This window comes from Pinus tabuliformis, chromosome 7 (genome assembly GCF_031772625.1).
Source record: "Pinus tabuliformis cultivar Carrire ecotype Pingquan chromosome 7, CPIR1, whole genome shotgun sequence".
In the NCBI taxonomy this organism is placed as follows: domain Eukaryota; kingdom Viridiplantae; phylum Streptophyta; class Pinopsida; order Pinales; family Pinaceae; genus Pinus; species Pinus tabuliformis.
In genome coordinates, this window is record NC_142293.1 from 1,822,443,639 (window position 1) to 1,822,466,625 (window position 22,987).

A 22,987-nucleotide genomic window follows, 5' to 3' on the forward strand; every position below is an offset into this window, starting at 1 on the left:
AGGAAAAAGAGGGCTTTGGCATCCTTCTTCTTGTCACTCTTCAACTGGTCTCTTTCTGCTACTGTCAAAGCAGCCAGTGCTGTTGCATCTGCAGGTTCAGCATAGCCTGTTTCAACCAGCTCCCATATTCCTTGAGAAGCAAACAATGCTTTCATTGTTATGGACCAATAACTATAATTTTTCCCATTAAACTGTGGCAGTTGGGGATTCGTCAAACCAGTTCCAGCATCTGCCATCTTAACCTGTGTAAAATAAAAAAGAGACACTGACCCCCCCCCAAAAAAAAAAAAAGCAAAAACTTTCTCTGCTGGAAAAAATCTGCTCAATAAGCTTCTTACAGCTCCTACAGTGAAAAAACAAACTCTTGTTTTTTTTTTACTCACTGAGTGCCTAGACTCGCTCTGATACCATGTTGGAAATTTCTGTTAATTTCAAACACAAAAGAAATTTGCACAGAAAACAACGCTCTGGTTTTCTACAGGATCTTAATCATATAAAATAATAATAAAAACTGTTACCGAATTTGTCTTCCTCAACTCAGAGGGATTTACAACAGGAACTTCAGTTCCAAAATCTGATTCCACTATCTCAGAGAATTATATCTTCAGCACTGCTGTGCGTTGCAGAGAAGAAAGAACTCTTCTTGCTAATACTCTCCACACGTCTCTCTACTCTTGCATTTTTTTTTTATATATAATGAACAACACAAAATATCTTTACAATACGTGTTGCTTTTCCCTTATTTCCGTGAAAATAAAAATAATAAAATTTAAGATTTCACCTACATTTACCAACCCTAGTAAATATCATTAATTACACGGCTCAAAATATCCTATTTGAATTTAATGCATGGCTTATCACACCATCGCATCGCAAGAAGAGAGAGGATGTGCCACCGCCTCTATAACCTTTAAATCATGCGATCTGCGATCTGCGATCGCATCGCAAATATCGCATCGCAGATAATACAAGCATGCAGCGAAGGGTGACGAGGGAAAGTGCGATATGCAATCAGATCGCATCGCAGGGAAAGTCCAATCGCTGTTTTCTGAATAAGCTGGGTCGCTGCTCAACTGTCAGCTCCCGGCAGTTTAAAATTATCATTCCAACATCTTCTCCTGTGAAGAAGCAAGCAATATCTAAGAATATCTCTTGATCCTCTGTACTAAGCGAGTCATAACTAATTTTAAGTCGCTCATGCATCTCAGTAGTAGGTAGTATGCTGTTAAGCCGATTCAATGTTTCTTGCCAGTAAACTTTATCATTTTCACCAGAAACGAGCGCACCAAATACTTTTAATGACAATGGCAGTCCATCGCAGGCTTTTAGAAAACCATATACCAGATCTTCAAATTCAGGTAGAGGGTACGGCTGATGGAAGGCATGAAAACAGAAGAGCTCTTTGGAGTGCTCTAAATTCAGACCCTTTAGCTCATAAAATGATGTCTCTTTGATTTTTGCTATTTTGAGGATTTTGTTGTCACGAGACGTAATCAAAATCAAGCTGCTGGGGCTAAGGAAATCTCTAATTGGCAAAAATGGTCGCAGTTTCCGGGCATCATCTACGTCATCTAAAATTATAAGAAAGTGAGAGGAGGAAGAGAGATGCTTTATAAGTTTCTCTATACCTTCATCAATGCTGTCTATCTGCAGATCCAATTCAGTCAAGTCCTTGAGCAGTTTCCTCTGCAAAGAAGGTAAAGAGCCATTCACTGCTTTTTCTCTGACATCATATAAAAAGCATGATCGACTGTACTGTGATCTCCTCTTGCTGAAGTATTCCTTGGCCAATGTTGTCTTTCCAACACCGCCTAGACCCACAATTCCCACAACCTTTTCCTTTTGCCGCTGGATTACTTTGCCTTCAAATTCGTGTAACTTTTCCCTCAATCCCGTTGGGTGTTCGGCCACAAATTTCAATGGTGTTTTGTCAATGTCATTCAACACGCGTCGCACAATTTCTTCCAACAGTTGCCCCTCGTCCCTGAAAATTAGAGAACAAAATAGTCTATCATAAAAAGCCACATATAAAATGTTGCATTATTTCCTTTGAATTATGGGATATTGCATGGGTTCTAAAAACCCCAAGTCTAACAACATACAAAACAATGGCATCTAATCAAAGGATCAACTCTTTGTGAACAGGATGGATGATACAACAGCATTGTTTAAGGTTTAGATGACAACATTCTTTAAGATTGCAGCAACAACCATAGAGAGGCATGGAACATTCTTGAAATGACATATAGTGAAAGGAAGAACAATACCGATAGCCACATAGTGTTAGAGTTGAACCAAAAACTATAATAGGGAAAGTTATGGTAGAGCTCATTGAAGAAGGTATCCAATACATGGAGACTACAATTGTCCTGCATAATACAGTTGCGAAATTGCAAAAAAAAAGTGATTATGTACGAGATTTAGAGTTTGAACATGGTGCAGAAAGCGAATCCCACTCTGCAGATACACTTGTGGTAAATGAAATTGAAATTGAAGACCCTCCTAGTGAATGTTGAATTTGATTATAAGGTTGAACTAGTTTTTCTTGAAGAGTGGCTTGCAAATCTAAGTGTGATGGAGATAAAAGTTGCCACAGAAAACCTACAATCACTACAATAAAAAAAGAGAGGAGGAACACAGAAAATGAGGCAACCATAAGAGTTGTTGAAGCTATTGCAGCTCTAAAAGAGGCGATGAAAGGAAATGAAGATATTATTTTTTATTTTACACAGGTCAATAGAAAAGTTCAATCAGCCGTCATTAAAATACATGCAAAAGTGAAAGAAAATTTAGATAAAGAAGACGATGAAATATTGAAGAGGACAACAAAATATTGAAGAAGAAGACCAAAGTAAAGTTGAAGCTGAAGAAGAAAGAAAAATACATAGAATATAAAGTTTGCAGCAAAAGGAAGAAAAAACTTATATGACATAGAGCTACGAACAACCCACATCAGCATATAGAAGTAAAAACAACTTTTGTATTTATCTCAAGTGTTGTAAGCTTAGCTAATACTTAGACTAGTAAACATTAGTGGTTGTCATTGAGGGGTGTTGGAATATGTTAGTTACTCCCACTTATTCTCAATTTTTTAGTATTTTCTAGTAGTTTCTAATACAATTTAAATTTAGAAATAAATAGTCATGCACATGTGTAACATAAAATTGGCATAATTATCGTTTTCCATGATCTTTCTAGAGGATTCTCTCTAAGTTTTTCAGGGTCTATTTATTCTTGTATCCTCAATCAATTTAAGCAATAAAAAATCAAGTTAGAGAGGTGCAACTCTATTATGTTTTATTGTGTAATATCCCCAACCAACTAATTGTTGGAAGATGTCACCCTCACTAGCCCTTTGTTCCCTTAGGCTAGCAAAAGGGGGGTTTTGGAAGAAGAGGACCCTTGATTTATAATAAGAAGGGGCAAAAGAAGGGATTTTCGTAAATAACTAGGGAAGATGTGTTATAGGGTATTTGTCGATGGTATTCATGGTATTATGGTCAATGATACTTGAAAGTAAATTCTAGAAACTTGGAGAAGGCCCAATGGAAAGCTATAAAAAAAGAAGGAAGGAGGAAGGGAAGGCATTCGATCTTAATATTTTCTCTTCGCATTTGGATTGGAGGCTCAGGTGAGTTTTCCATAAGCGAGGGTCTCAAGTGAGATAATCACGCTAGCTTCGGTGGGATCCAATTTCACCCTAGCCGGCAACCGAACTTCCGTGATATGGGATATCATCCTAGCTGGTTCGATTATTTTCCATCTATTTGATTTCATGGAGGTGATTTTGCTGGAGTAAAGGGTTCCAAGATTGGATCAAGATCCGTTACACGAGATCTATTAATCTCTGGGAAGATCTATCTTTGATCCATCAATCTCGGAGAATTAGAGGAGTGAAGTCGTTTATTCCCTAGCTGGGTATATTTCTCCTTTTCTTGTGCACACTTGCAGACAAGAGGTTTTTCTTATATCTGGGTGTGATCCTCATCAATTGGAAGCCAGCTATTTGAGATTCATTATCAAATCAATTTTGAGTAGGATTAAACTCCCTTGGCACCTGTGCACAATTATGTTATGACCTAGGCAAATAATTTACTGGAGGGAAAATCATAGTAACAGGTTGGACATTGTTGGCATGCCAGAACAGAGATCATTTTCTTCACTTTGGCGCGAACCCTTCTCTATCAATTAATCAATGATTGTTGAAGAAATTATACTCGTAGACTTGGAGATTGGTTAATAATTGGTAGAATGAGTAGTTGGACACTATTCTCTATTGATTTGGTAGATTGAGCATCTAGAGTTGGAAGGTCGAGAGCTTATTGTTGGGCTACACCTTTAAAACAGAGCATTATCCTATTTGAATAGTCATTCTGGTGGAAAAGTTAACATTTATGCATCTGGAGCATCATCGTTTGTATTGTGGAGATGAATTAGGTTCCTAAGTTTCATTGAGCTTTGTATCTCTCTCTGTCAAATTAATAAAAACTATCTTTTTCCTCTAAGAGAATTCATTGTGCAAGTACTCTAGGTGCTTATGATATGTTTGTAAAAGTTTTCATTGAATCATTCTTGTTGTCTCAAATATTTTTTGAATTATTTATAAATTGTTTGTCGAAGAACTGAGTGGAGTTAAGGTTTAAATTTTGTCAATTATGGGCAGAAATCACTGATTGTACAATACAATGGTATCGGAGCCAAGTTCTTGGCCAACTGTGGGATTTAATGCCAAGAAAAATCAAAGGGATGTTTGTTGGAAATACTGAGAGGGGGGTGAATCAATATTTCTTTTCAATTGTTATTTTTACTAGTTAGATCACTTATATTTAGAACACAAAATGAACAATGATAGAATAAATACTTTTATTAATTTCTTCTTTCAATAAATCAAGTACAATATATGTAGGGCTCCAACCCTAGATGAAGACACCAATCTTCAATCTCCCAAGCTCCAACCTGTAATATGCCAAGTACTGACTTGGACTTCTTTTTGACCACTACATGCCAACGACCCATAGCAGTACACCCCCTTTTTTCGCAAAATGGATAGTACCTGATCAATGTGTTCATGCCGTCCAACTATTATTATCAGCTTGATCATAATCTTATAATGTAAACTCAGTCTGCATGTGTATAATGTAAATAATCTCAGCAGATCCGTGTTGTGTATGTAATTACCTAGGTAAACATATTTTTCTGATGACGATCTACATTCCAGGAGGTTTTTTGTCTCACCGATCCATTCTCGGATGGTCGGTAGAGTTTTTCTTTAGCCTTACCCCAAAGCTGGAATGGATTTTTTCAGTGGGTCTTAGGGGAGTCCTAGTGTTCTAGATCAAGTCTATGTAAAAATGATTTGGGAATAATCCTAACTATTTGATTAGGTTATTTTATTACAAATTGCTTGATCTGCTAGATTATATTTTGTGTCGTAGAACTTAGTATTTTGTGAGGGTCTTTTTTAGATGGGTTTTCTCCCTTGAGATGTAAAAATGTGAAAATCATGATGTAAAGTGTCATGAGAGTTGGAAAAATAATTTATCCCCTCATAGGTTAATCAATTAAATTTCCAGGCCAAAATTAATTAAAATCCTAAGCCAGAAATTTGATTAATTCTAGGTCCTAGGTAAATTTAAATTCTCCAAAGGCAAAATTCGTTGGTCCTTAAAAAATTAAAGTTTAAGAGGTCCAAGGAGTAAGGTAAATTAATTATTTTGCTAAATTTTAAGCCTTTGGTCCCTGGGGTTAAGTCAAAGTCAAAATTTTGAGGAAATTAATTCAAAATTTTAATTTTTGATATTATTAAAATGCATTTAATTGAAAAATTTGAATTTCCTCAATAATTTAAAATTTCAACGGATGAGATTAAAAGAAATTTTAATCCTCATCAACGGTCGAGATTGCTTTGACGAGGATCACTCAAACTAGCCGTTGGAGGATTTATCTTTAAATAGGAGGTCGTTTGTCAGTGAAATCATCTGATATTTGGATCGTGTACTAAGCTCTCAAGCTCTCTTGTATACTTTTTTGAATTAATGCAAAAGTCTTTGGGGTTTCAACATGCTGTAGTGTTCCTCTTCATGAATTTATGGTAACATTGTTTTAATTTCTGCTTAATATTATGTGAAAACTATCAATCAATAGCTCTCTTAGAATAATCTGAATACAGGTATCTTATTTAGTTTGTTGGATCTAGGGTAACATTTTTAATTTTGATTGAAGTAGCAGGTATCTCTATTTCTTCAAAATTTTATTGTTGTTCTATTTCTCTACTTGATTTGATGGTTGATCTAGTGTTTGCAGAAGATCTCTCAGGTTCTCATTGAGCGTTTGGGGATAGTCCTTGGTTGGACTAGCCAACTCTCAACACATATATCCTGAAGAGCCTACTTCATATAAGCCTCAGGATTTATCTAATGATAATCTTTTTTTCTGCAGGGTGTTTTTGGGCTAGTACCCTTATAAAATTTCAAAATCTTTTTAATATTTTGTGGAAATTTTGATAGATTTAGCTATTAAGAGCCTTAGATTATCAGATCTGGAGTTGAACTCATACTCCTTAAATCTGATAGATCTGTAAATTATTTGTATAGATATGTTATTTACTTGTGTAGATCTGAAATTTTGTAACATAATTTTGAATTTTAACACTTGGGTTATTGGAATTTTCTCTATTTTTGTACATATTGGGTATTGGGTTTTTCTCTTTTCACTTGTGCAGGAATAAATATAAGAAATCAGCCAAGAAAATCTTCAGATCTGAGCTAGATCTAGACCCTAGAGGGCAAGATCTGGCTCAAAGATTGTTTGCAGGAATAGATCTAAGAAATCAACCAATAAAATCTTTAGATCTAAGCTAGATCTAGACCCTGGAGGACAAGATCTGGGCTCAAAGAATGTTTGCAGGAATAGATATGGGAAATCAGCCAAGTAAATTTTCATATCTGAGATTTTTCAAGCAGATTTGGGGGTTTTGAAACAGATCTAGTCCCTGGAGGGCAATATATTGTCCCAAATATTTTTGTAGGGCCAGCCATTAAAGATTTTGCAATAAATCTGAAGATCTGAAGCAAAATAATTTTTTCAGAACAAGGGTTTCAAGTTTTGGGGCTCCTAAGCTCATATTTGCCTTCTCCTATCCCAATGCTAGTTCTATTGGGCCTAGTGAGAGCTCTCATTGGCCCTAGATTCCCTTGCTCCATTTCTGATTTGAATATTTGATTTTCTGAAGCCAATCATTTGTGGGGTTTTGCAGAAAATTTGGTAAAAACTTGTGTTTCAGGTATTGAAATTTTTTTGGCAACTTGGCAAGTGATCTTCAAGGCCTAGGGCCTAAGGGTTTGATCTCTAGACCATCTTTTTTCTCACTGTTTGTTACAACAATCATATTCCTTTCTAATAGTGGTGAAAAACATATCTAAGTAGTTTGAAATTAATTAAAAAATTGCTAAATACATTAATAAGTCATTTATGTTTTATATGTAACAAGAATTTGACCTAGATCTACATTTTTAGTGACTGTTATCTCTGAATAATTATGTTTCTGAAGTCTAAAATATAACAATGGAAAAATTTCATGTGGGTTAGCCTAAAATCAATTCCTAAGTTGTCTAATACATTAAGGAATTAATTTTTTGAGTTGGGCATTCATCATTAGGCTTATTTCATGTTTTAATTGCTAGCTATAAAAAGTATACCAGATCTGATATAATTCTGGAAATCACATCATAACAAGCTGAAATTTTTTTATAATTCATGTGGGCAAGTTTGTAAACTTTTCAGTAAATTTTTGGCATAAAGATATCATTGATAGCTTACTGTTTTAATTGTCATATTGATGTTGTCATAAAGTTTTTATTACTACTGTCCTAAAAACTAATTTCTGAAAATTAAGTACTCGGTCGTGGAATTGTGATAAAATGCATATCTTTTGTTTCATATACTGAGTATTTTTTGAGCATCGGTTGATATCGAATTGCAAAGAAGTTTTTGTTCTCTTTGAGCTATAATTGTATCAAAAAAGATTTGAAATAAGCTTGTGATATAATTGTACTATTTTCAGGGGTTTATTTTTAAGTCTTCATTCAATAAAGTGAACATTTTATTTTGGTGATTAAGGGCTTTTGCGACACAAGTGTTTCTAATCCTTGGGTCTAACTTCTTCTCATCATCTGGTGCATATGCATATAAGTTAGTTTTGCATAAATAAAATTTACTTCCAAGCATAACCTTGGTCGATAGAGAGATAGGTATCCATCCATCTTTGCTTAAGAACCCTGCTTTTAATAGTACTTAAAACGGTGACCTTGCAGTCGTCAAAGCCACAACTCTCTGCAGCATCGGAGGCACCGGGTATGTTAGATTTTCAAGAGAGGTATCGTTAATCACACCTTAGTGTGCTTCACCTTATCTTCTTTCTGCCAACTACTACAAAATCAGGCTCAATATAGAAAGGATCGAAGGGTTAAAACTTAGATAGGCATTTAACTAAAATTTACCAAGATTCTTGCATCTCATATTAGCTTTAGGATCTGCACTTCATATAAGATAGTCATTCATCCAAGCAGCAGTTGCAAATCAATTACTTGGTCCTAAATTTCCTAGCAAGATAGTTGACTCCATAAGGCACTGACATCAATTGCTTAAAATCTAATCAAATCCTATAAGTCTTGCTAAATCTTAATCAAGTACTTGATCGCTTCACTGTGTCTCCCGAACTAGTTGGTTCCCAACTAGTTCTTCTTCATTCCATTTTTCCATAGGGTCTACCCCCCTTAGCCTGTTGTAGGGAGACAACTTAAACGAAGAGATTGGGGACTAGGGTAACAACCCCCGATCTGAGTCGTTGACATGGTGCCTAGACATTCTGTGCAACAACACTTCCCAAGGCACCAACCTTGTCAATTTCGAGGCTCCAACACTATTTCTGGTTCAGGCTCCAACTTGGCTTCTTAAAGACTCCTATCCTCTAGGGCTCCGACCCTATCTTCTAAGGCACCAACCTTGTCTCCACAAGGCTTCAACCTCTTTGGCGCCAACCTTTAGCCTTACTTTGTCAAGATATGTTTGGTTATTATTCATGGCTCCCAATGTCTTCTTCAACGAGCCCTATCAATCTTCAATTATGTCGTCACTTAGCATCCACGTCACATCATCAATGACAACCTTGTTCTCTTAGAAGGTGTCACCACTGCTCTTCATTGTACCCAAAACAATTTCTCCAAGTCACCTCATGATGATATCATGGTCTCCAATGATCTCCACAAATCTTCAATATGTCTTCGATGAGCAGCCCTAGTTCTGCACCTGCTCTAAACCTCTTCAAGGGCTTTTTTCAAGATCTTCTCACAAAGGCCCAACAAAGTATTTCTCCACAATCTTCAAGATGTCTTCCAAGATTCTTCACTATGCTGCACTAGGTTTGTTCCAAGAATTATTCAAGGGTGTCTTCAATAACCCTTGCCTAAACAAGATATCTCTCCACAGGCTCCTTGATTGATGCTTCAAAACCCTTCACTGTCTTCAATGAATGTTGACACAAAAATAAGTGATATACTTACTTGTATGTCTTCAATAGGATTCTTCACCATTCAATTGTTCACATGTTCAATTAGCTCTTCATTGTACTTTGACTTCACTTATGCTTGTCTTAGTCTTCACTGTAGCTGAATTGATAAGCCACAGATTGCTGCTTCAATTGTATCCTCAAGAGTCAAGCAATAGAGTTCATCACAGTCCAAGCATAGATGTCTAAGCCACTCCAAGATAGGTTGACTGCCCACTGCTCAAGAATTCGAGTCACTGTGAGATAGGTACACTGCACCACAGTCACAGTCAAGCAGATGAGACACTACAGTCCTTTGTTGCTGCACCAATCAACACTGCTACACCTTTGTCTGAGCTATCGTGCATACATAGTCTGAGCTACAAGAGGAGGTACTGATCACAATTTGCAGCAAATGATTACAAGGTCTGAGGATCTTGCTGTAGGTATTACTGCAATAAATCCGACTCCTTAACACAAGACTGTCCTCGAATTTTTTTTAAAAGAATTTTCCCAACACAATATTTTCCTGCTCGGCCTCTTGTAGATATCTCTGAAATTGTTGACTGAATTGAATGCACAGAAATGAAGTCTGAATCATGTATATATAGTGATTTCGTTTTAAAACTGAAGGGACACGTCTTTCTGGAGGGAGGCTGACTTGTGTCTTTGAGCATAGGTCGGCTCAACATTAATTATATTTTTCATAGCTTAAAAATTCAATATCTCACAAACTACTAGGAGTTTCGGGACAAATAAGGGCTCATTAGAAAGGAAAAAATATACTCTACAAGATGGTATAGGACCCATGTTGATAGGCTGCCTCCAAGATGCCAAAATTTATTTTTCTTTGTAACTGTCCTTGAATTTTTTATGTGCAAAAGGTGATTAGGACAGCAAGGCTTTTCTATTGTTTGGGACAGCATGGCTTCGTCATTGTTTGGCTCAACAATATTATTATGAGTGACATCATGAGTGTATCCAATAATGTCATCATGAGTGTATCCAGCATGAGTGTATCATCCTGTATCCAACTATCCAACAATGTCATCATATACTTGTGCAGTGATAAGTCATAGTGCAACATAAATTTCCCATTAGGAGAGCTCCAAGGCAGTCTTCCAATCATGTCATCAAGACCATCATCAAGTGTGGTCATTAATCAAGTGTATGACATCATCAAGTGTGGTCATTAATCAAGTGTATGACATCATCAAGTGTGGTCATTAATCAAGTGTATGACATCATCAAGTGTAGTCCTTCATATGTCATCAAGGGCTTCTAGATCATCAATCAAGGCATATGATTGACACTTGGCACTTGGCACTTCTTAAGACTTCTTCATTAGTGGCTTGACATATTAATTGATGGCATTCTTATCAAACAAGAGTTATGACATCATCATCTGGAACCAGGCATCTATTGTCTTCAACCTTATCATCTCATTCTAGGGTTTCATGATATTCATTAGGCATCTCAAGAATATTTGTTATCTCATCCAATGCAATATTGACATCAATGACAACCTTGATTAACAATCTCCCCCTTTGTCATTGATGGCAATATTGTTGCCTTTCCAACATTATCCCCTTGTTGGGAATCACAATTGTCATTAGACCAAAACCTGCAGGTGTTAGTCAACGATCACATCGCCAGAGATAAGGATCCACCAGAGACGTTTAGTCCATGTCATGAAACACACAGAGAGCATTGGTTTATCCAATGTCCAACAATCTCCCCCCCAATGCAAGCCAAGTGTGTATTGAACTCGCAACCTACCCTTTGATACCACTTGTTGGGAATCACAATTGTTGTTAGACCAAAACCTGTAGGTGTTAGTCAACGATCGCATCTCCAGAGATAAGGATCCATGAGAGGCAATTAGTCCATGTCATGAAACACACAGGGAACGTTGTTTTATCCCATGTCCAACAATGGATACCAAGAGGTATTTACATTGGTTGGAAGGGGTAGAGAGACAGATGCCAAAGAACAAGACGCAAGACTAAAGAAGATTTGGAGGTCATTCCTGAAGCATAAGAAGGGCACGAAGACCAAGAAGAACTAATGGGAGACCAATATTTTGGGATGTTCTTGATAAGGTTGCCTCAACCCAAGAAGCAATCATGCAGCTTCTTATCAAAATGTCCCATACTCAACTCGGAAATTCTAACCAACAGAAGGATAATGGAGAAGGTGGTTTGCATTCCAATGGGGGCAGCCATATACATGCACAAACCAACCCCCAGAATAGCCCACACATTTATTGAAGGAGGCCAACTATGCCACCATTTTTAGATGATTCCTCCAGAGAGCAGGAATCCCTCTCATCCATAGCAGGAACAGTCACAACTTGGATGAGGGAGTACCAAAACATTACCTTTGGAAGTAACAACAGCCTTGACCATAAATGATTATTATTTTATGAGGAGAAAACAACAAAGGAAGGCAGCAACATATGGGGGTTCTCAGCCAAACTAGGATAGGCAGTGGTGAAAGTAACTCTTCCTTATTTTGATGGGTCAAAAAAATGTTCACCTCTATCATGGGTGCATAAATTGAAAACATATTTCCAGCTTAACCCCATGTGTGAGATGGATGTTATCAAATACGCCACTCTACATCTTGATGGAGAAGCACAAAAATAGTGGCAACACAAAATCATCACACTAGGGCATACTAGCATCACTTCCTATACAGAGTTCACACAGAAGCTGATAGAGAGATTCGATAGGAAGGACCCTGAATTGCACTTCAGGGAGTTAGCCCAGCTTCAGCAAACAGGAAGTACTGAAGCCTATATTGTTGAATTTCGGAGATTGGTTGTAATGATCACTGACCTTTCAACGGCCTGGAAAGTTATGTTGTTTATAGAAGGTTTGTTAGAACCCTTGCGTGGGTGGATAAGAGCCTACAAACCCGCAACCTTGCAAGATGCAATTAGTAGGAGGAGGGATATGCAAGACGCAATACCAAAGACCAGGTTCCTTTCCAAACCAACCTTTCCTCAAAAGGGCAAAGAGATTAGGTAGTCGCAGAATGAATGGTTAGGGAGGAACCAGATGGATGATGAGACCAAAAAGGACCTCAAAAGGAAGAGATTGTGCTTCTCCTGTTAGGAGCCTTGGGTGCCAGGGCATTGGTGTACAAAGGAAAGGCCCACTATTTTGAAGTATTTTCTAATAGCGAGGATGAGGGAGAAGAACTAAAGCAGGATCAGGGAAAATCACATGGAATAAAGGTAGAGCAGCTACAGAAGGTGACTCATGAAGAAATCATTGCCTCACTTACAAGAGTTTCGAGGTATCACACTCTCTAGATCAGGGGTACCATATAGGGGCAAAAGGTGACCATGTTGATTGATGGAGGGGCCTCCCACAATCTCATCAATGCAGAGTTTGTAGCGAGAAGGGGATTGACAACTGAAGAATTTGGAGGATTTACAGTCTTAACTCCTAGAAAGAAGGATCACAACTACATGTCATGCACTAGAATAGTTCCCAACATGAGTCTAACAATGGGAAACTACAGAGTTACTAATAAATTCTTTATATTGTATTGCCCAAACTCCCATGTGGTATTAGGTGTCCAAAAACTATATTCGATTGGGACACATACAGTGAACTATTATGAGTTGGGAATTTGCATTTACAGGGCCAAATGGTAAGAAGGTGATGCTGAGAGGGATGCATTCGTACCCACCCAAGATCATGATGTCAAAGAGAATGGAGGTAGATCTTCAGCATGGGGATATCGTGTGGGTGGTATAATGTTGAGTTATGGAGAGGAATCCAGCAGAGCAACATAGTAATTACCATCTTGACATCCTGGCATTATTGTAGAAGCACCAGAAGCTTTTCAAAGATATATCACCAAGCAGACCACCAGATAGGAGATTCGGGCACATCATTGAACTAGAGGAAGGGGTCCAAGTTGTCATCACTACCCTTATTGACATCACAAGGCGTATAGAGGTGAAATAGAGAAGGCCACCCATGATTTGTTGGCATTAGGACACATTCAGCGTAGCTCAAGTCCTTTCACCTCATCTCTAGTATTAGTCAAAAAGAAGGATGGGTCCTTGAGGATGTGTGTAGACTATCGAGCACTAAACAAGAAGACCATCAAGAACCGATATCATATCCCCAAGATTAAGATTTGATGGATGAACTAAAGGGGGCCAAGTACTTCTCGAAGATTGATCTCCTTCTCGAAGATTGATCTCCGCTCAAGATCATTGTATTCAAAATTGGCCGGTTTGAACCATAAACCGGTCAAACTGGCCAATTCATTAACCAAAGTCACCAGAACGGTAGAAAAACCAGGTCTAAATGCTCTCCTCACCAGTTTCAAATCAGGCATAAACCAGCCGAATCACTGCCAAGCCGGCCACAGACCCACCGAACACGCTTTTTTGGATTTTGGGGGAAACTAAGGGTTGTTTCCCTCCAAAAATAGCCCCTCCAAGCCAATAAAAGGAGGTCTCCCCTCTCATTTTCCTCACACATCTCGTTTGGAGTTTTTTTGAACTTCATTATGAGCTTGGAGTTTTTTTGAACTTCATTTTCCTCACACATCTTGTTTCTGTAGTAGCTACTAGCAACCATGCCTCCAAAAGCCGAGGATACTGCATGGGTTCATTGTGATATGATTGATGGCAAAATGATATGCAAATATTGCCAAAAATCCATTGAAGGAGGGGGTATTAACAGGTTCAAGCAACATGACTGGGATAGTAGGCCATGTAAATCCATGTAGAGCACCAAATGAAGTAATAGGGTATATTAGGGCAGAATACCTTCAATTGTTTGAGACTCCAGTCACTCAACCAACAGAGAAGTTTGTGACTCAAGAAGTTGCATTGTTTGAGAGTCGAGACTCAACCAACTAAGTTTGATCATGATGACAAGTTTCAAGTGTTAATGTTGACCACTAATATCATATATGTAGACTTGTAGTAGGCCAGTGGCCCCATAGCTTGTAGGCTTTGTTTTTGGACTCTAGAGGCCATTTAGAGCCTCATTGACTATATATTTTGTCGTTGATATGTATTGCGCTCGGTGTCATTTTGATATATTCACCTTTACATGGTGTATATATGAGAAAACTTTGAATATTTTGTCTCTATTGGTTTGGAATCATGGTTTTAAATCTTAAAAATAGTATTTTTCATTAAAAAATAAATGTTTCATGTGTTTTTTTAAAACCAGTTCAAGATCTTGTGAAAATTTCTAAATAGAAATCCTACTGCAGTGATTAATATTATTTCTTCTACTTATTACCTCATAAATAAGTTATCTACAGTATTCTTACGGCAAATATCGAAATATATACTACTGCAGCCTTCACATTTAAAACATTGCAGAAAGTAAATATAAGGAAATACATTGGCACAAATACAACCACAATGACATAGTTATTTTTGGACAATCATCCCCGGAAAAACACAATGTGGGAAAACCAGTGCAGCAAATGAGGTTTTTTATTATTCTTTAGCAAATTCTCTTATACAGATTACAGCGAGCAAAATAGGAATGAGAAATTTTACAGACACTTCTTGACCAAGTTCTACCCTAGATGAAGCACTTCTTCTTCCCCGGAATCCTTCTGATCCTCTCTGCGTCAAACTACTCTCCTAGGCTCAGCATCAAGCTACCAATGTAGGCTCTATGTCACACTGCCTCTGCGCTGCGTCTTTCTACGTCACCCTGTTCTTACTCTACGTCTTTCTGCCTTGCACTCTCTGAATATGTTGATGCCCTCTCTCTCTGTGTCACCTGCAACTCTCCCTCTGATTTGATTTTCTCTTGTCGAACTTCAACCAGTGAGAAAATCGATCTTACTCGGGTAACTGAGTATCTGCCTCTAGTGTGTTTTCCAAATGACCCTCAAGCCCCTTCTTATATCTTCCTATTGGACAACCAACAACCTAGATTAACTCCTAATCAAAGGCTCAGATCATTTTGACTTGATCTCTGTCTTTTTCTAGAAGTTTCACTCACAATTAGATTAATATCCATTAATATTTTAATTTTCCTAAGTTTAGACTTAAGAACCCCATTAAAAATATTAATTATTTTAATATAATCGTCTCTGGGTGGAATTTCCCAAAACAGTTTCTGGGTTCTTTGAAATGCATGTGCCCAAGCCTCCCTGCAAAATTTGAGGCCTAGAGCACATCTATGCTACCCCAAATCAAAATATCTAACCAGTCCCAATTTATTAGGTGGACTGGTCCGCTCACTAGTTCCAGTTTTCAATACTATGCTCAGGATATCACCATGTCAGAGTTCGAGAATAGGACATCCCAAATACAACTTTCAAATGTCACTATAGATACTATAAATTCCTAGTTATGCCCTTTGGGTTAACTAATGCACCCGTTACATTTCATTCTTGTATGAATTATGTGTTCAATACGCACTTACACAAATTTGTGTTGGTGTTTTTTGATGATATCTTGATCTACAATCAAATGTGGGAAGAGCATCTACAACATTTCGATCAAGTGTTGGGAATTCTAGAGGAGCAGTAATTCTACGCCAAAAGCTCTAAATGTGAGTTTGGCCTGACATAGATGTATCTAGGACACGTGATCGAAGGCCAAGGGTTCAAAGTACATCAAGAGGAGATCGTGGCCATTCTTAATTGGCCCACTCCTAGGAATGTAACTAAATTGAGAGGCTTCTTGGGTATCCACACTTATCACAAAAGGTTTGTCAAAGAGTATTCACAACTAGCAGCATCGCTTACCAATCTCACTAAAAAGGGGGCCTTTGTATGGTCAAAGGCAACACTTGAGGCATTCGAGTAGCTAAAGAGAGTGATGAGTTCTTGCCCAGTTCTAGCCTTGTCGAACTTCTCTCAACCATTTGTGGTGGAGTGTGATGCCTCTAGAGAAGGAATCGGGGCCATTTTGACACAGAACCATCATTTGATTGCTTTTGAGAGTAGGAAGCTCAAAGATTATGAGCGTACCTATTCTATCTATGATAAAGAGATGATAACAATAATTCATGCGTTGGCCAAGTTTTGGCCATATCTGGTGGGCAACAAGTTTAAGGTCAAATTAGATCATAACAATCTTAGGTACTTCCTAGATTAGAGGGGTTAAACAAGAGGCAAAAAAAATGGGTAAGCAAAATCTAGGCCTACGACTTTGAGATCAAAGATGTCAAAGGCAAGAGCAACGCAGTAGCATATGCCTTATCTAGGAGACCAACTACCTTTTCTCTCATAGACGTTGCAACAGACTAGAAGTACCATCTTTTGGTTGAACCCTCGAAGAACAAGATGGCTTGTGAGATCCTTGATGGGAAGCCACAAGACGTTCAATATCGGGTTGTCAATGGAACTATCTATTATAAAGACCAAATCTATTTAGTACCTAAGTCCCAGTTGAAGGTGAAAATCATGCGGCAACCCACAATTCTCCCATAGCGGGACACCTGAGGTTTCTGAATACTTATAGGACTATTAGGGAGAGGTTCATGTGGAAGGGCCTCAAGGAGGAAATTAATAAATATGTTCAAGAATGTGGTTCTTGCCAGCAGAATAAGGCAAAACAAACACACCCAACAGGTTTGATACAACCAACTCCCATTCCAAAGTAGAAACAGGAGAGTGTTTCCATGGATTTTATCACAAGATTACCCTCAGCACAAGGTAAGGATTGTATCTTTGTGGTGGTAGATTGGTTGACCAAGTATGCTCACTCTTCGCCATTTCCTCTAAAAGCTCTGCATCATAGATAGCAAAATTATTCTTCCAAGGAGTATTCTGGTTGCATGGTTTGCCCAAGACCATCATCAGTGACCATGATAGCAGATTCGTGGGAGCGTTCTGGCAAGAGTTATTCAGATTGGTGGGTAGGGAGCTCACATCTAGCACGAGCTACCACCCACAAACAGATGGATAGATGGAGGCAATGAATAAATGGTTGGAAGGGTACTTGCGGAACTATGTCACGAGGCAGTAGAAGGTGTTGATGAAGTGGTTGTATCTGCAAGAATATTGCTATAACACTACTCACCACATGTCCACAGGGGTGTCACCCTTCCAAGCCTTGTACAGGTCAGTGTTTTAAGATTCAGTCGGCTCGGAACCGATTCAGCCGAGTTGGTCAGAGTCAAGGCCTCACTGGGTCGACTCGACCAGTGAACCGGTTCGGCCGGCTGGGTTATTACCAAGCCGGTCGAGTTGGCTAACAATCGGTAATAACCTAGCCAACTTGGCTGAGTCCAAGCCTACTCGGCCAGGTTGGATGACAGTCGGGATGTGAATAAAAAAAATGATTTTCTTTTTTTTTTATTTTTTGCTTTTGGGGGACTCCAAACAGGTTTCTAATTTTCCTATAGTGTATTTGGGGTCCATTCCCCTCTCCTAAACCCTATAAAACCCACCCAACCCCTCTCATTTCCTCACATCCATCTCATGCATTTGAGTGAGAATTTGAGTGAGAGTTTGTGAGGAGTTGTGGAGTTTGTTTTTGGAGCAGCAGTGAGGAGTCTTGGGCAAGCATTGTAGCAGGAGTGAGGAGCTTCTTGGGTAGCCATTTGGAGCAGCATTGAGGAGTTGGTTTCTTGGAGCAACCTTGAGGAGGCAGTTTGTGCCTGGAGGTCCTCTGCTCAGCCACGATAGAAGTGCATATCTCATCTATCTCAGCTTGCAGCTATTGCACAACTTGATAGTACTACCACTTCTATAGTTGCAGTTGGAGATGATGATGAAGAGGAGCCATGGGCCCCCCTGTCTAACTCTGATCTAGAGGTTGATCCAGATGATCTTGGCTCCTCTAGCAGTAGCCAGTGGTACTGGTCATAGTTTACTTTTGTTGTAGAGGCCATTTCTAGCCTCCTTGGTTATACGTTTTTGTTTTGATCTCTATATCATCATCATGTATGTATTGGATAGTGCACTGGGTGCCATTTTGATATAATGGATATATACATGAGCCTACTTTGATCATATGTTGTCTTCTATCTATATTCTAATGCTGTGTGTTTGGAAACATGAATGAAAATCTTTAAAATTATGTTTTTTATTAAAAAAAAATATTTAATGTATTTTTTACAACGACCGAGTCACTGAAATCGAGCTAGTCGAGTCAATATCGAGTCAGAGTCGACCCTCGACCGAGTCAAAGTTGGAGTTGGAGTTTTGAAACATTGGTATGGGTATGAGGCACTATCTTTTGCAGATACAACATTTGGAGATAGTCAGGCTCCACTAGCTAAGGATTGGATCCAAGAGTGCCAGGATATTCTCAGGGAACTCAAGGATAACCTGCAAACAACCCAAAATCGGCAAAAATTATATCAGTTCAGCAGAGAGTGGAGAGGAGTTTCGAAATGAGAGGTATAATGTATCTCTGTCTACAGTTTTACCAACAGTGCACAAGTAGAAGGGGGAAGAAAAATTGAAGCCACGATTTTATGGACCCTATCAAATTATATGAAAAATAGGAGAAGTGACATATGAATTGGAGCTCCTAATGAGAGTAGGATACATAATGTATTTCATGTCTCTTGCTTGAAGAAGCTTGTTGGGCAACATATTATCTCATCACCTAATTTGCCTCCATTGGATGAAGAGGGGCACCTTTAGCTCATTGCAGAGGTGGTGTTGGAGGTACGAGAAATGAAGCTAAGAAGCAAGACCATTAGGGAGTATCTGGTGCGATGGAAAGGTTTGCCTTTAGAGGATGCCACCTGGGAGAGAGAGCAGATATTGCAGCATCCAACACTTAAATTGCTTGAGGGCAAGCGATTTTGGGCGGGGAGGACTGTAATATCCCCAACCAACTAATTGTTGGAAGATGTCACCCTTGTTGGCCCTTTGTTCCCTTAGGCTAGCAATAGGGGGAGTTTTGAAAGAAGGGGACCCTTGATTTATAATAAGAAGGGGCAAAAGAAGGGAATTTTAGAATAATTAGGGAAGATGTGGTATTTGCCATAGGTATTTGCTGATGGTATTTTCCGGTGGTATTCATGGTATGATGGTCAATGATATTTGATGGTAAATTCTAGAAACTTGGAGAAGGCCCATTGGAAAGTTATAAAAGAAGAAGGCAGGAGGAAGGGAAGGGATTCAATCTTGATATTTTCTCTTAGCATTTGGATTGGAGGCTTAGGTGAGATTTCCATAAGTGAGGGTCTCAAGTGAGATCACAAGCTAGCTTCGGTGGGATCCAGTTTCACCCTAGCAAGCAACCCAACTTCGGTGATACGAGATATCACCCGAGCTAGTTCGATTATTTCCCATCTATTTGATTTTGTGGAGGTGATTTAGCTGGAGTAAAGGGTTCCAAGATTGGATCAGGATCTGTTATACGAGATCTATTATTGTCTGGGAAGATCTCACTTTGATCCATCGATCTCGGAGAATCAAAGGAGCAAAGTCATTTATTCCCTGGCTGGGTATATTTCTCCTTTTCATGTGCGCACTTGTAGACATGAGGTTTTTCTTAGATCTGGGTGTGATCCTCAGTGATTGGAAGCCAGCTATTTGAAATTCATTATCAGATCAATTTTGAGTAGGATGAAACTCCCTTGGCACTTGTGTGCGATTATGCTATATTCTGGGAAAATAATTTACTGGAGGCCGAATCATAGTAGAAGATTGGACATTGTTGGCATGCCAGAACAGAGATCATGTTCTTCACTTTGGCACGAACCCTTCTCTATCAATTAATCAGTGATTGTTGAAGCAAGTATACTCACAGATTTGGAGATTGGTTAATAATTGGTAGAACGAGTAGCTGGACATTATTCTCTATTGATTTGGCAGATCGAGCATGTAGAGTTGGTAGGCTGAGGGCTTATTGCTGGGCTACACCTCTGAAACAGAGCATTATCCTATTTGGACAATCATTCCGGTGGCGGAGATAACATTTATGCATCTGGAGCATCATTATTTGTATTGTGGAGATGAATCAGGTTCCTAAGTTTCATCGAGATTTGTATCTCTCTCTATCAAATTAATATAAGCTATCTTTTGCCTCCAAGAGAATTCACTGTGCAAGTACTCTAAGCGCTTATGATATGTTTGTTAAAAGTGTCCATTGAATCATTCCTACTGTCTCAAATACTTTCGTAATTATTTATAAATTGTTTGTCGAAAAACTGAGTGGATTTGAGGTTTAAATTTTGTCATGTCTGGGCAGAAATCAGTGCTAGTACATTACGTTTTGTATTTAATAAGTGTTGTTCTTATTGTTGGAATTAATGCTTACATTCCATATTTGAGAAATTGGTTTGTGATGGTTGAGAAATTCTCTCAACCACTCTCTCTAAATTAGGAATAAGTTGGATCTCAAAAACTCTATTTAATAGAGTGATCTGAATGTAATCAGTGTGTGTGTGAGTGTCTTTGCACATACACCATTTGTGCATAATATATGATTGAGTGTTTGTGATTGTGTGATTTTAGCTGTTTCTATCATGGTATCAGAGCACAGGATCAGAGGCCTGTGTATTGTGAGTCCAAATCCATTTTTTTTGTGTTTGTCCATCATAATCGACGTTGTTTTTATTTCTGTCTTTTAATGCCCGGTGCTGAACGCAAACGCGAGACAGGTATGCTGGACCTGCCAGAGAGCTGTATATCTGCCATTTTCTCCTTTACTATGCCGCGCGACATTAGCAGACTGTCAGTTGTCTCCAAGCTCTTCAAATCTGTGTCCTATTCGGACGATCTCTGGAACAAATTGCTATCTCGGCCTGAAGAAAATGAAGATCGACTCTGACACCAACCACAGCAGCGAAATTCACGATGAGAGCCTGGATATTCTTCCCACGGTGGTTCCCAATTCGGCATCGGTTTTGGCTCCGTCGAGTCTGGAGATGAAGAACTAGACAACGCTTTCCCGTCACCTGTCCCTGTTAGACGAAGGGTCAGATACTCCATTATTAGTGGCTTCGACGACTCCAAATAATAGTTTTAATAACAGGAGGCGGAGGACTGCGAGCGATAGTAATATTTATGGCTTTCGGCCAGAGAGACAGCGGTCGTTCAGGCAAGACGTCGGGCATGCTGCCGCAGAGACCTATTTGATCACCAGATTAGCCTTCAGATTGCTCGCATATCTCGGGTTAGGTTATAGATGGATTATAAGGTTCCTTTCTCTTGGCTGTTACGCAATGTTCCTTATGCCTGGCTTCATCCAAATTGCTTATTATTACTATTTTTCAAACGGTTCGATGCCCAAAACTTCTTTAAACAGTACAAGTGATATAGCATCTGTGAATCTTTTTAGAGAAAATGGAACGAAAGGGGTGTCACCAATATGGTCGGATCTGAAGATAATGGTTGCAGAAGCGAAGAAAGTGATGGGAATTCGGAGCTTTCAGATATTTGTAGCTCAAGGGGTCATGGGATCATTTCCATGGTCGGCTCTATCGTTTGTACCCATGTGGCTGGAGCTCATTGGCTTCTCTCATGAAGAGACTGCATTTCTGATGACTCTGTTTACCGTAGGGTGTTCCCTGGGTGGATTGTTTGGAGGGCGAATGGGGGACGTTATTGCCAGACGCCTTCCAAATGCTGGAAGGATCCCCATCGAAATTGGGTTACATGTTATCTGCAAGAGCCTTAACTATCATTTGGGGTGATGACGAATTCGAGGTGCTTACGGAATTAACAGTGGTTTTGTGGTTGGAGGTCCGTGGTCAAATCGACTACAGGCTTTTGTCTCCGGATACCAACTACAGAGTGGTGTTTGTCCTTAAATTCAGAGAACGTCAGTTTGGGTGGACAATGCCAGTTACTCTTTCAATTACAACGCCGGACAGAGAACAGATGGAAAATACATTTGTGATTATATTAGTTTAATTTCCATTATTATAAAATGTTTTGAAGAAATCAAGAAGTAGCAGTAAGGCTCAATATGGATGGTTGTCCAGATAGTATGGCAGTTGCGGATCTAGGGAAGGATCCCTCATTAGTGGTAGACATGGTGGTTTCCTAATGAGGTTATGCGACAGATTGGGATGCTGTCCAGTAATTGACTTCGGGAGGTCCTTGATTTGGGAGTTGAGGAAGGGAACTCGGGAATCCAACTTGCCAATTACACCTTTCCGAGGGTTATGAGGCAACTTGATGGAGCATCTACTGATAAGCTTGATTATTTTGTTATTTTCATGTAATGTAATCATTAAGGGGGGATGTTGGAATTAATGCTTACATTCTATATTTGAGAAATTGGTTTGTGATGGTTGAGAAATTCTCTCAACCACTCTCTCTAAATTAGGAATAAGTTGGATCTCAAAAACTCTATTTAATAGAGTGATCTGAATGTAATCAGTGTGTGTGTGAGTGTCTTTGGACATAAACCATTTGTGCATAATATATGATTGAGTGTTTGTGATTGTGTGATTTTAGCTGTTTCTATCACTTATGAATGTTTAATTGCTGTAACAGTCTGTTTTAATTTTTCCCTTCACT

At 38.8% G+C, this 22,987-nt stretch overlaps 1 protein-coding gene across 1 annotated transcript; it reads right to left on the reverse strand.

The window, feature by feature from the left end:
- Nucleotides 1-1,011: 1,011 nt before the first annotated feature.
- Nucleotides 1,012-21,157, reverse strand: LOC149255672 (disease resistance protein L6-like). Its single transcript, XM_089455109.1, has 2 exons — nt 21,132-21,157; nt 1,012-1,984 (listed from the first exon to the last, which is right to left on the reverse strand). Exons 1-2 carry the CDS (start codon nt 21,155-21,157, stop codon nt 1,012-1,014), a joined length of 999 nt encoding a protein of 332 aa, XP_089311235.1.
- Between the last annotated feature and the right edge of the window lie 1,830 nt (nt 21,158-22,987).

Excerpts from the sequence above, each read along its gene's own strand:
- LOC149255672 (XM_089455109.1), bottom strand. The coding sequence starts at position 21,157 with ATGGCAGATATACAGCTCTCTGGCAG. Across the intron at positions 1,985-21,131 it reads GATATACAGCTCTCTGGCAG|GGACGAGGGGCAACTGTTGG; the intron begins GTCCAGCATACC and ends TCTAATTTTCAG.